The sequence below is a fragment of the Medicago truncatula genome, chromosome 5, assembly GCF_003473485.1.
Source record: "Medicago truncatula cultivar Jemalong A17 chromosome 5, MtrunA17r5.0-ANR, whole genome shotgun sequence".
NCBI lineage: Eukaryota > Viridiplantae > Streptophyta > Magnoliopsida > Fabales > Fabaceae > Medicago > Medicago truncatula.
In genome coordinates this window covers 14587309-14602284 of record NC_053046.1, presented here as the reverse complement: position 1 = coordinate 14602284, position 14976 = coordinate 14587309, and the positions used below count along the sequence as shown (strand labels likewise).

General features: G+C 32.2%; 2 protein-coding genes across 4 annotated transcripts; both read right to left on the bottom strand.

Annotated features, from left to right (window-relative positions):
• Positions 1 to 2717: 2717 nt before the first annotated feature.
• Positions 2718 to 8820, bottom strand: LOC112421967 (uncharacterized). Of its 3 annotated transcripts, none has more exons than XM_024784345.2 (3): positions 8128 to 8820; positions 3299 to 4597; positions 2718 to 3028 (listed from the first exon to the last, which is right to left on the bottom strand). In XM_024784345.2, the coding sequence occupies exons 1-3, from the start codon at positions 8654 to 8656 to the stop codon at positions 3006 to 3008; spliced, it is 1851 nt and encodes a 616-aa protein (XP_024640113.1). In that variant the 5' UTR covers positions 8657 to 8820; the 3' UTR covers positions 2718 to 3005. The 3 variants fall into 3 exon arrangements, with proteins under 3 accessions (XP_024640113.1, XP_024640112.1, XP_024640111.1); XM_024784344.2 differs by having other exon boundaries at positions 3288 to 4594; XM_024784343.2 differs by having other exon boundaries at positions 3288 to 4597; positions 8128 to 8819.
• A 4460-nt stretch (positions 8821 to 13280) lies between these two features.
• Positions 13281 to 13953, bottom strand: LOC11416586 (ubiquitin-40S ribosomal protein S27a). Its single transcript, XM_003613155.4, has one exon. It carries the CDS (start codon positions 13885 to 13887, stop codon positions 13420 to 13422), a length of 468 nt encoding a protein of 155 aa, XP_003613203.1. The 5' UTR covers positions 13888 to 13953; the 3' UTR covers positions 13281 to 13419.
• Between the last annotated feature and the right edge of the window lie 1023 nt (positions 13954 to 14976).

Here is a 14976-nt window from a genome sequence, read left to right as displayed (position 1 = left end):
TCTGTGCCATTTTAGCTCTCTCACACAGTTCCTCACTCTTCTTCAAATCTTCCTCAGCTTGTAACCTAGCTTGTCTCTCCATATCAAACTTCTCTTAAAGATTTTGAATCTCTGTTTTGAGTTTCTTGTCTCTGCTAACTAAAATTTCTTCAACACTATCAAATTGTTCTGTTTGATACGCTGTACGCAAAACTGAAACCAAGTCATGAATGCTCATGTTTTCCAATTTCATTTCATGGTTTGAACAAAACCCAGGTTCGGTTTTGGGTTGAAGTTCCATAAGAAACACCAAAAAATTGAAACTTTTGAAGAAATGGGTTTAGGGGAGAATGAATTTTGCTAAAGGTGGTGGCTTTTTGTCGTGCAAGTATGTGAAGCTGTATCCATTTTATGTGACAAATGACGTCGTGTTTTGCATTTTATATGGTTGATCACACTAGTATTTAAAAATTATATAAATAACAAAAAAATTGATGGACGAATTGTTAAATGCCCAAATCGCAAGAAAGTAATAAGTTATCGTCTCCATGTATATTGATGTTCAACTTAGCAATCAACAGAATTTAATTGTTTATAAGAGCAGTAAAAGTGAGTTTATGGTTTTACAAGTTTTTAATTGTCTTGCGCAATGCGAGATTAGGTTTTGGATTCAAATGTTTAACGGTGATTATGGTATCTTGAATCCTCACGAACTTCTTTGTTGAAATTAATTCGTTTTAATATTAGTTATGACCTATCTTGATAAAGATCGTGCAACAACATGTGTTGATCTATGTTGAAATTTGTATCAAAATTGATGATTGAAGGTTCGACGAAAATCGTAGCATGATCTTGGTTCAGAATTTGAAGTTTGTCTCGAAAAAAATCATGGCACGATTTTGTATAATGTTAAGTATTGTACGGTGTACTGAAGTGAAATCGTTACACGATTGGTGCAAATCATGGCACAATTTGACATGCTCTGAAACACTATTTAAGCATTCCTTACCCATTTGTTGAGTAGGCTTGGTGAATCTCATGGAAACTAAAGGAGAAAACTTTTAGGGCATTTAGATAGTGAAGGTTAAGGGTCTTTGAGTGATGTTCAAAGTTTCAAGATGTGAATTTTGGAGAACCAAAAGAAGGGGTTCTTGTGAAAGGGTTGGTGCCTTTTGGAGAGATTCGTGAGAATGGGAAACACATAAAAGGAGAGTATTTGTGAGCAACTTAGATAAGTCTTGGGACACCAAAAGAAAAGATCCTTAGAAAATCAAAGGCTAGGGGTTGGTTCTCTTTTGGGGATAGATTCTAGAGTTGTGAAACAATTGGGAAACACTAAATGAAAATGATGGAGTCTTTTGTTCTTGAAAAATTGGTAGAAATTATGTTTGTTCATGGAGTGCTTGTTGAAGCTAATTTTTTGTAATATTTTTGTATCTCTTTGTAAATAATTTATTGTTAGTGAATTTGATAGATCTCTCTTCCTCAGGGTATGTCATTGTTGGACTGAACTAGGTAAACAATTCTTTGTTGTTACTCTCTTTTCTCTACTTTAGTTGTTAGATTAGACCTAGATCTGATGTTGTTGGTGGTGGTTATTTTGGTTATTGATTGTTATTAATACTTGTCCTACATATCTAAATTTCATTCATGTGAGAATTGAAGTTTCGGAATTCACAACAATCTAGAAGTTTGAATTGCATCATTAGTTTGGTCATCATAAATTAAGTCGCGGATCTAAATTTCATTGATGAGTGATTGGAGTTCTCAAATTCAAAACAATCTAAAAGTTATTGTGTTGGAAGTTGTGTAATCACTCTTTTAAAACTTTAAACAATGCTTTTTACTTGCTCAAAAAAAAAAACTCTTTACATGATAAAACTTCTTTTTTTATTCATATTCTTTAGGAGCACTTGTTAATACGACCTTTTCTTACGTACAAAATTCGAGTAAAGCATTTTTGGTAAAAGAAATTCGAGTTAGAGATTTTTATCATCAGGCATCAGAAGTTAAAAAAAAACTAAAATTTTCAAAGAACAACATTGAAGAAATTCAAAGCATCCAGATGTACTTGAAAATTTTAGTTTTTTGTCAAAATAAATATATACACTTGTTAAGATTTAAAAATAAAAATAATTTATAAGTTTTATGTAAAAAAAATTAGTTTTTAAACTTTCAATGTGTTGAATGAATCATTTCTAAGACAAAATGCACTAAAGTCATCGATATCACCAAAAATTATGTGACTCAAGTGAACCCATACTGGGATATGCCACCCGAGTAAGGATCCTCTCCAAATACAATTTAGAGAGATCGACACATAAAATAGATATTGGATTCTACCATTAAGTGGATTCCACCATCATTAGATATTTTTGACTTTTTTTAAATTTTTGTATGTCTTTATCTCTCCAAATGGAAGAAATAGAGATGATCTTAACTCACGCCACCCCTAATAACCACACCAATTTCAGTTTGATTATATAACCAACCCCCAGATTTAGCAGACCAATAAAATCATTTTGATAACAAATTGCTACCTCAATGATTTCTACATAACAATGAAGTAAATAGTTAACAAATTGGGAAATTACACTCATCTTCTCTTAGGTATATTAAAATGGAGATGCCACTTACACCCGCCATAGTTTTAAAACATTTTGCAAGTTCTCATCAAATAAGCTCTACAAAATACTAGCATCTAAATAAACCCATAAAGCTAGTATAAACCAATGGAATTTGAGCAACTAACTGCATAAGCCAATTAATAAGCCTCCCAAAGTAAATAGACCAATAAGCTCTACAAAATACTAGTATCTAAATAAAACAATAGCTCCAAAATACTATTATCCAAAACACTATTGTCAAAAAAAGAAGGAAAAAAGTAGCTATTAATTACAGCAGCTATATAAAACACTAAATATTTCTAGAATCCTCCAAAATAAACCACTAAACATCATTTCCATCAGAGCAATAGCTATATACTTTGAGTGACTTGTCTAGAACAAGCTGCATTCCCATCCGAGCTACGTCGCACATTTAGCTTTTCCTGCAAATATAACAAACATTTTAGAATTCATGTCATCAATGTGTGGTAAATAATTAAGGGAAATGCTAACAAGTGCCCTTGATAAGAAATCCAAAAAAGAAACTTCATCTTGGAAATGATGCATTTAACACCTCTAAACTTTAAAAGTTGACTTTTTTACCTTGAATTTATCACTTATTTCCATTTTTAGTTTCTTAACAAGTGCCCTAAGGGAAGGGCACTTGTTAGCATGACCCAATAATTAAATATGTACTCATACCTGTATCTTACTTTTATCTCTCTGACATCCTAGTATGTTATGTCCAAACTCCTTACAGTTCCCGCACCTAACTGTGTTTGATCTTCTCGCTACCTGCGAACCGCCTGGACCTTCAATCACACTTCTCTTCCTATTAACTTTTGGTCTATCTGGAAGCTTACTCAATACAGGAGGATCAATTTGTCCATTAGAGCCTCTATGCTTTATAACAGATCCAGGATTTGTCTCCAAAGCAAGGTTAGCCCAAGATGGTAAATCATTATATGAAAGTGGGTGAAATTCTTTTGCGTCTTGTCTCACCTTTTTTCTTGCACGATAAAGTTGACCTACATTACTTGGTTCTATGCCATAGCTATCCAACAGCTCTTGTTTCATACCCGCATAACTCATATTTGGATCAGCCTTTAACTTGCTTTCTAACTTCCTTGCAATCCAAGTAGATGTGGCATTTGAGTTCTTTGTTGTTCGTGTACAGGAATGACCTGGGTTGTATGACTTAATCATATATGTTATCCCATCTGGTGCAGGAGATGCATGAATACGCCAACAACAACCATCTGCAGCACATCTAGCAGTTACTCTTGCCTTTTCGTTTTTTATCCTCTTAATCTCAAACCCTTCTTGTATAACAAAATCTCTAAGAGCAGTTCTAAACTCATTCACATCACTAAACAATAGACCAACTTCTAGTTTCACTTTCCCTTCAAATTCATGAGCAGATATTTTTCCTTTGATACCTCTATTAGAATAAATTGACACTTTATCTTCGGCAGAATTTTCAGAAGCAATACGATCATGTTTTTCTTCATAATCACTATGCTCGTCAATATTAATCTCATTATCCCTTTTTTCTTCATCTATGTAACTAGAACCTGAGAGAATTTCATCACTTTCATTTCGAGGAGGCTCACCACTCACTCTCCAGTCATCATCAAACTCACTAAGTATAATATCAGGGACTTGACTAACAACTTCATCACCTTCGTGGTTAAGTAATGTTGTATAAACATGGATACAACTACACATGTTATAAAGCTTGAACATCTCAAGAACATGACTATCAGTTTTGATGGGAATTGTTGACTTACTAGTGGGATGACAGAAAGAAATAGCAAAAGACAAACCTCCATTATTGAGTCCATCAGTGATAGCCAATCCACTAATGCCATCAACCAAATCCAAATAAGAGTACCGACCAGGATCAACTTTCAACAAAAGTGTACTTCTTTCTCCACCAAAATGCACCAACAAATGTACACATCCCATGTTAGGTGTATCATAGCCATTGTTCTCCATTAGTGAGCTCTCTTCTATAATACAATAACATTAAAAATTGAGTAAATGTATCAGTTCATAACCTAATAGAATAAAAGAGACTGTTAACAATGATAGGGAAAACAAAGTAATCAATAGAATGTGTTAGTGTTGATCAAAAGCTGTAAAAAATGACAGGGTAAATCTCCTTTTGCAAACTTGAAGCTTGCATGTTCAAGCTCTCTACTCCTCTCTACCTCTTGTTAGATTTGTTATTCAGGTTATTCTAGCAAATCTTATAATGTGCTGCCATTAAACTCGTCGCCCAATTATACGTGAATTCTTACGCGGTAGTTGCATATAGTTGTCTTTTTCGAGTTAGGGTCTAATGTGAAGTCAATCCAAACAGCAGATTGGTTTTTACGGTCTCTAGTGCTAAGTGGTAGCATAGTAGCTGTGTCCCGGCCAACTGGTGGAGGGGAAGCAAACAAATCTGTTGGCTCAGATTGATCACCCATTTTTATATAAATTGCAAAATAAAATAAACAAGTATAATATACTTCAAATGAATGGTAATAGATATGATTGAGTAAAAGAAAATATAACAATATACTAGAGTTAAGTTACAACTAGATGATCTAATCAATACAATACAAATATTGATACAATACTTAAATGCAGACGCCATATAAGATGCTTGGATATATGACAATGATGATGGTCTTGTTTTCATGTGTTCAGAATATAATATATCCAATAGTTAGTATTGAATATTAGATCTCTTTTTACTCAAGGATTATATTACCATGTACAATACCTTAGAAACCATCGGATATGCCTCCCTGGATTTTTTTTTCCCCAAGAGATTATTTTCCCTACCCCTTTATCATTGAGGGTGGAGCTAACTATTACACTATTTCAAATCTAACGTTTCCTATCAATATAGAGACAAATACTCAAATCATAAACAAAAGGATGTAGTAATAACATCACTCCATAAGATATTCTTTTTTTTAATAAAACTCCATAAGATATTCATGTAAGAGACAGCTTGGATAAAATTTTCAGAAAGCACTTACAAATAAATAAGAGCATATGGTACATACATGGTTAGTACAAAAGGCTTAAATTAAGAACCTTAGAAGCATGGTTAGCACGAGACTTAAAGAACGTTATAACATGAGCTCAGTTATGGTTCTATGCAGACAAAAGAAAATCTCACATCAAACAAACAAAGACATGTAAAAGTGTATATAAGCATATGGTTTTGCAAAGAAATGAAAAGTGAAGTGCAAATATTGCAAAGAAATAAAAATGAGCAACACAACATAGAAATAACTTTCAGCATTACATTAGCATCACAATTATTATTACCAAATCCTCGTAATCCTAAGAAAAACACCGAAAACAACAAGAACAAGAAAACACAAACAACAATGATGAACATTTCAGCTTTGAGTGTTAGTAACTTCACTCATTAATGATATTACAAAAGCAAAAAATAAAATGAAACAGACATTAACAATGCTAATCTAATCAATAGGAACCAACAATGTGGAGTATAAAACAGAAGAATGTTCTATTGTATACTTTGTAGGTAATATCCAAAGTATATAAAACTATAAATTATTCCAGAAGAGGAAAAAAAAACTGAAATATAGGGTGTGTTTGGATTTAGGGTTTAGGAGGGGCAGAGAGAGGAGGGCTTACTTTTCTTTTTTTAATTACGGGCAATATAAAATGTTTTTTTTTTAAATAAATTAAGTGTGATTGAAATATTATATACTTATTTATCATGTTGTTGATTCAAATTTTAAAAAAAACATTGTATAGTGCATGCAATTTTCCATCCATCCCAAACACCCTAAAAGAACTACTATTATATATCAACACTTCCTCAGAAAAGCTCCAAATTGTATAGTGCATGCAATTTTCCATCCATCCCAAACACCCTAAAAGAACTACTATTATATATCAACACTTCCTCAGAAAAGCTCCAAAACATACAATTTCTTCCCTAAGCTTACTGCTGAAAAAGAGAATAATCACTAACACCCTCTCTTCTCTCATTAACCTTTAAATAACTGTCCCAATCAAGTGCACCTTCAACCACTTTCTTGAGCCTTCTTGTGTGTACCTTCCAACCCTTGACATCTTAATCATGACTCATGACACAATTGGTCTACAATCTGTCCTCTAGGGTAAATGTATGAATGCTTGAGTATGAAAACTCCTCTAGGATAGGAATGGTTATTGATTTCAACCTTACATAAATTGATTGGAAATTAATGTGATTTCATCTTCCAAATTGGTTATTGAATTTTCAATTCCTATTGAAATAGTAATTCCTTAATATTAATTAAATCATTGATTTCTTAGGTAACCTTAAATAAGAACAACCATTAAGAAGCATGGGTTTTCATATTCAAGCAATCAACACATGAATTAAACAAGACAACAACATTGATTGGATTAACAAGAAAAGTAGAGAAAACAATATTTTTTTAGTTTAGATTATAAAAGGAACAAGAACATAAAGATGCTTACTTTTTGGTAACACAATGATGGTTCATTAATGATAAGTGATGGGGATGGGTGAATATTGATGTATACTCTATATATTTGATTTGAATCTCTTATATATTAGTTATTTCATGAGTTTGTGTTTTCATCTCTTCTGTTAATGCTTTGTAAGTTATGATTTGTAATTAAGCATTTAATTATGATTAAAAGCTCTCTTGCCTAAGGAAGGACCATAACAACCCAATGCTAAATGAGTTTATGTTCTTAATTTATGTCAGATTACAGTTTCTAATTAGATGATGAGTGATGGTACTTTCATGATATCTAGTTCAACTTCAAGCACCAGCTGAACAAATTGGCCCATCATTCAATAGGAGATAATTACACACCCATACCCACAGCAGAGAAGTTGAGAGGAAGAGTTTTTAACACCAACACACTATCATTCAACTCAATTTGATATATGAATTCATGGTACAACTACAGCCCATGAAGTAAATAATTTTTGTCGAAGGAAAAACATTCTTAGTAGTCAACATTCATGGCTCACAGTTCCCTACACCTTGTCTTTATACAGCAGGAAAATCACATTCTCAGGCTAAACTACCTAGAAATCTACCAAATCATTAACCCTAATCCTATCATCTGTATTGAATTCAATATTTATACGACTAAGTACCCAAATTAGCCGCTGACAATTTGGGCTCGCCCAACTTAGTCTCTGACAAAATATAGTACCCAAATTACTCCCTAACAATCATATACAAGGAACACGTTAGTCCCTCCGTTAAATTTCACTTGACTCATTAGTTGTTGACAATATTACATATCACCTAAGGGACGTGTTTTAAATCAAACATGTTGCAAAGGCAGCCGCCAGGGGATCTGTTGGACTAATGTGCTACAATTGTCAGAGACTAATTTGGATGTTAACTTCAGCATTATGTTTTGTCAGAAACAAAATTGTCAAGGATTAATTCAGATATTAGTCTATTAATTAAGAAACATTTTGTAAAAAAATGTATATCATTATACAAATAACATGTATGCATAATTTTCATACCTAATGATGCACCTTGATCACCCTTCCTCCTTTTCATGGGAGGATCAATTCTTTGCAAAGGAGCAGCATCCACAATCTCTTTTTCTTGAAAAGCTGTAATCCCAGCATCAACCTGAGCCTCACAATTCTTCTTCATTGATTTCTCCAACTCACTATTTTTCACCCCAAATGCATTTTTCTCATTTTCCAAAACACCAACTCTTTTTCTAAGCTCAGAAACTTCCAACTCCAAATCACTGTTCTTCTTTTCTAACTCAGAAATTGTTTCTCTAAACCCTGAAGTAGTTTTCTTAACTTCCTTCAACAATTTTTCATAATTATTCTGTGCTTTTTTCCCTCTCTCACACATTTCCTCCCTCTTCCTCAATTCTTCCTCAGATTGAAACTTCTGTTGAAGATGTTGATTCTCTGCTCGGAGTTTCTCATATCTACTCACTAAAATTTCTTCAACACTATCAAATTGTTCTGTCAGAAACGCTGTACGCAAAACTGAAACCAAATCTTGAATGCTCATGTTTTCCATGTTCATATGGTCGTTTGAACGAGACCCGGGTTCGGTTTTTCGTTTATTTTCCACGAGAAGCAGGAAAAATCGAAACTTTTGAAGAAAGGGGGTTTAGTGGAGAATGGGTAATTGTTCAGACGAAGATCATGAAGAAGAAAAGTGATCACTAATGTAAAATTTAGGGATTTGAACCCTTTTGGGCCAAAAAAATATAGGGTTAATTAATTAATCAAATGGTTCATGTAAATATTCAGAATTTTTTAATTCCTCCGAAATAAAATTATATTTTTTAATTTCTATAAAATTTTCCATTTACATTTTTAGTTCATATAAAAAAAATTTATCAATATTTTTAGTTTCTGTCAAAAATTTTATCAATATTTTTGGTCCTTAAAGGCTTAAGGAAAATGTCACATGACTAAAAAGTATGATTTTATTTTATAAGGATTAAAAACAAAACTGTGAATATTTGTAGGGACTAAAACATTAATTAACCCAAAAATATATATGGGATAAAAATGTAAAATTTAATTTAATTTTCACATATGAAGCGATCCAAAAGAGTGTTGGGATCCTAAAATCTAATACTATGGTGTGTTTGGATCAAAGGTTTCGGAGAGGAAGGGGAGGATTTCCTTTTTATTTTTAAATTACAAACCCTGTAAAATATTTTTAAAAAGTTATATATTAACATGATAAACAGTCATATATTCCTTCAATCACATTTAATTTATTTTAAAAAAACATGTTATATAATCTGTAATTTAAAAAAGAAAATTTAACCATCACTTCCTTCCCCTCCTAAACCCTCAATCCAAACACACACTTAAGGTTTTTTTGACAAGGTTAATAAGCAAATTATACTACTTCTCCAATCTTATTTATAAAAAAATAAAAAATAAAAAATAAAAATAAAAAAAAATACTCAAAAGTTGATAGATCTGATCCAATTTTTTAACTAAATGTCTTTTATTTGTCATCGTGAGTTTAACTTAGTTGGTAAAGATAATGCATAATATATAGAAGGTTCGGGGTTCAAACTTCGTCCACAAAAAAAAAAGGTGTCTCTTGTAAATAACGCTTAAGTTTGTAGCTCATAATTTATAATTATTTTATTTCATATTTACTCTTATTATTTTATTTAAAATTCGATTTTACCCTTTATAATTTTTTTGATAAATTGACTAAAAATTCACATAGATCAATAAATGAAATATTCGAAGTTAGAGCTCCCAAACCATATATATATATATATATATATATATATATATATTATGCAACATCATTATCAACTGAATTAAAATTACGAATTACGATCTTTTATAATTTGATAAAATAAATATGTATTAAATGACAATGTTTGAAAATAATTAATAGTAGTGAGACTCATAATTACATACAGGTTACATATCCAAATTAGTCTCTCATAATTACATACAGGTTACACATTATTCCGAATGTTAGAGCCTCGATACTGCAGTGTTCTTGAACACTCTGCAACATGTATGATTTAAAATACGTGTCTTTAACAGATAAGTAAAATTGTCACCAACTAATAAGTGAAGTTTAATTGAGGGGCTAATGTGTCGCCCATATACAATTGTTAGGGACTAATTTGGGATTTAGTCATACAAATATTGAATTCAATACAAATGATAGGATTAATGCTTTGGTAGATTTCTTGGCAGCTTAGCCTGAGATGTGATTTTCCTGCTCTATAAAGAGAAGATGTAGGGAACTGAGAGCCATGAATGTTGACTGCTATGAATGTTTTCCATTGGACCAAAACAATTTACTTCATGGGCTGTAGTTGTACCATGAATTCATAAATCAAATTGAGTTGAATGAAGTATAGTAATGTGTTTGTTCAACTGGTGATTGAGCTACATCACATTAAAATACCATTGCTTATCATCATAATTAGCACCTGTAATATGACATAACTTAAGAACATAAACTTATTTAGAATTGGGTTATTATGGTCCTTAGGCAAGAGAGCCTTTGATCATAATGAAATCCCTAATTGTATATCATAAATTATTTTAAGAATGATCAAAGTTCATGCATCCCCAACACTTATCATTAAGTTACCATGTATGTGTTACCAAAAAAAGTAACCACCTTTGTATTCTTGTTCCATTTAAAATATAAACTCAAAAATCATTCTGTTGTTTTCTCTACTTTTCTTGTTAAACCAAATCTATGGTGTTGTCCTGTCAATTCACTGTTTAATTAGTGAATTGATTGCTTGAATATGAATCCCCATGCTTCTCTAATCTAGAAATAATCATTTACAATCAAAAGCTACGATACCCACATTTCCTCTTTGATGGGTTTTGATCTTGAGAGATAGTGAAATTGAAGTTGAGGTTTATGAAGTGTATGGAAATCTGACAAGTTATCGAAGAGGATGGGAACAAGTGTTTCAAAGCGAGGGAGAGAATTTCCGACAAAGAATGTAGGTTCCCGCCAGCGGGTGATGGAGACAGAAGAGATAAAAAGTGTTAAGGGAGAGAGAAATAGGGTACACTCGCAATCACGATACACCCGCAAAATAGTCACAAATGCACCGTGCGTGACATCCTCAGATAATGCACCCCAGAAGGCACCGCAGACATTCGGCCTATTTCAAAACTTTACTTTAATTCCTTGTTAATACAAAACCAAGAAAATTTTGCCACTTACATAACCAATAAAAAACATTTCTGAAGGAAAGATGTTACTCAGAAATGAGCTATCGAAATATCTTATAAAACTGAAACAGCATTTCATACTACTCTGATTCTCAGACAACTGAAGAGAGCAACACGAGCATTTAACTCAAAATATAATGATATCAACCAGCTGTTGTTGGAAAAACACAGCTGAAAGAACCAACTTGTGTAAAAATGAATTTAACTTTGAGAACTTTATCTCTACAATAAAATATCAGTGGTTGTTTTACACAACATAGCTAAATTGAGCAATAAAAGGCCACAAAAGCTGCGAAGCTTTACAACTTTACCCATGCATTGCATCAGAAACAACCAAACAAGAGAACCAAATCAAATGCAAAACCATAACCAACAGAAAAAAAATACAGATCCTAAATCATAATCAAAATACTCATCTCCAACTCAAAAACAATCGCAGCTTAAAAAACCAATAAAATCAAAAATAAACTCTGTTTGAAAGTGGTAAAATAACAAAACATAGCATCACAATAAAGACATGACAACAAGCCAACAAAACAGGACAAGAATTGCCAGGAGCCATTATTTCCTACATTCAGCAAGTCAGTCAAATCATCATTTAAGTAAATATCAAACCAGTTGTATCCAATTTTAACAAATCTTGGATCTCAATTTCAACAGTTCAATTTATATCATCAGCCTAAAATTTATCTCCAATCACAATAAAACTGCATGAAATTTAACTCATTTGTAGATGAGAATACTATTGGTCACCAGCTAAAGATATTTTTCTAACAAGACACTAGCAAAACTTCATTTTTCAAAGTAATAAAAATCATTAAACTTTATTCAAAAATATAACAGTGCAAAAGGGATCTGATTCTCAGAGGTCTGATCCAAAAATACAGTAACACAAGACACTATAATCCAAGGCACTCTACTCCCTCATTAAAAATTGATAAATAAAAATGTCACAGAAATTAGGCTAATTTCTAACACTTTTTCATTGAAAAATATTACTGAGCAAGATAAACACCAAAATTGAAAACCTCTCTTAACAGGCAAAAATATTCAGTTCAGTATAAATTCTAAAAAGTTCAGCTACTTATCACATTAAACTGTAACTACTACTGCAATCATAAGCACTAAGCAGCTTAATCTGAAGACAATGCCTTAACTATTCTTAGACTGCTTAAGAGAGCAAATGGAATTGTTACCTTCAAAAATAAGGCAATTATTCAAAAATAAGGCAATATATAAAGAATCACAGAAACCAAGCCCAAAAATTCAATGGTGCAAAATTAACTTAAAAACACTTCCTTTTGACATAGCAGAAAACTTGGATAGCTTGGATTAAAAAAAAAAATCAACAAAAGCACAGGAATTCTTATGCTGCATTGCTTCAGAATCAACAGGGAAATAATATTTCTATATCATAATCAAATAAAACATGCCTGCCTATAAAAATAAGTTGAGACTGAAAAAACCAACGGAATTACAAATGTACTCCCTTACCAAAAGGGAGAAACTACTATAACAGATCATAATCACAATGCACACAAAATATATGCTGACAACAAAAATACACTAGGTGATTCTTAAATTTACAATTTGTTCTAATCATAATCCTCATTAATTTAAGATAAAATTACTCATATATAACTTCAACAAATCTGGATCCCAGTTTCACCTGCCCATTTTGATTTGCTTATTTTTTTAGCTTAAAAATTGTGCAATTAACAAGCTTTTATGTTAATCCATGAGTTGTTTTTTCATAAACTACCTTGAAAACCTTGTTAATTGGGACAAGTTGTTTTGCATCTAAACATGCCTAATAAGCTAAGAATATTATGTAATATTTAACTACAGGCAACAAACCAGTCTAATTAGATATAGCAATTAGACAAACAACAATAGTACCACAATCAACAAATCAACCACAAAAACCAGCAATATAAAACAAAATAATAACAATATTCCGCAGCAATAACAATATCAAATTAAAGTAACACAATAATGTATTAAAATGAAACCATTCATTCAGTCATAACAATAATTGTCATAAATTATCCAAAATTTAAAATACTAGGGTAGTGACAAAAACATAAACCAAAATCAAGCATCAGCTTTCTGATAAACATAGGTCAAACCACACTTCCCACAATAATGACGATCAAAGTGATTCGCCATGAACGTTCCAGCACCACACTCTGCATTAGGACACTCCTTCCTCAGCCTCTGCACCTTCCCAGAATCATCAACCTTATAAAACTGCAACACCGCAAGTTTCACCTTCCTATGCTTATGCTTAATCTTCTTTGGCTTAGTGTAGGTCTTCTTCTTCCTCTTCTTCGCGCCACCACGGAGACGGAGAACAAGGTGAAGAGTGGATTCCTTCTGGATGTTGTAGTCGGCGAGAGTGCGGCCGTCTTCCAGCTGTTTTCCGGCGAAGATGAGACGTTGTTGGTCCGGTGGGATTCCTTCTTTGTCTTGGATCTTGGCTTTCACATTGTCGATGGTGTCTGAAGATTCAACTTCGAGGGTTATTGTCTTCCCGGTTAGGGTTTTCACGAAGATCTGCATCTTCGCGGATTAGGGTTTGCGCCGGTGGAGAATGAAATGGGTGGAAGATGATGAAATGCGTTTGTTTCAGGAATTTATATTGTGTGAAATTAGGGTTTCGGGTTTTTTGGTTGTTGGGTTTTGGGCTTTTTACTAAGCCCATTGAACGTTTTATAGAATATTGTAATTTTTATTGACACCCCACCAAATTTTTGAAATAGTAAGTGTAATATTCAGAGCAAAAAATTATATTCTAACATTTGAATGGGTTTAACAAAAAAAATTCAAAGTAATATATATATTTGAAATTAACTTGTAACTATAAACCTAGAATGAAATATCAAATCAAACATCAAACGTATAGTAGAAAGAGAAAGTTAGAGAGAGAAGATTTGTTAGGGTTTCTTCGTTTTATTGTTCTCTTTAGAAAAATACACAAAACAATTAAGGGGTTTTGTTAGGGGTATATCTTGTGTATAGTGAGAGTAGGATTTTTTCTTCTTTGTGAAGAGAGTGTTGATATTTGTTTGCAAACAACCGATATTGTTTTTATTGTTGAGACAATATCCATGGCGAATGAAGAATGGCAAAAGGAAGGAATAGTTCTTGAAAATGATGATTTTGATCGGGATGAAGCGGGAGACTTAAGTCTTTGTCTCATTGCTTGTTTCTTATCCATGCATGCAATTTGAATCAAGGTGATGAATGAGAAACTTGGTGAAGTATTGTCGTCTGGTAAGGGCATAGTTATCAAACTAGTGGTGCTTATTGCTTATGGGATTTCTGTTATAGTTCTATCACAACTTTGAAAAAGAAAGAATCGAATATGATGGTCAGTCGAAACTATAAAAAGAGTTATATATTAACGATATTTGTCAAAATAAAAAATTGAAAGATTGTCAAAAATATATGATCATAACATATGTCAAATTTAATATCTCTTCATTTTTTTTCTTCTAAGTTTACCATTCATAGAATTTTTATCAATTAAATAACTTAATTTTTTAAAATAATTGGATAAAACTTATAACTTGAATTATTTTGATCGATAAAAGCAAAAAGACGACTCTACCCTAATATAAATAGCTATAGTTTAATAAGAGTTTGAGT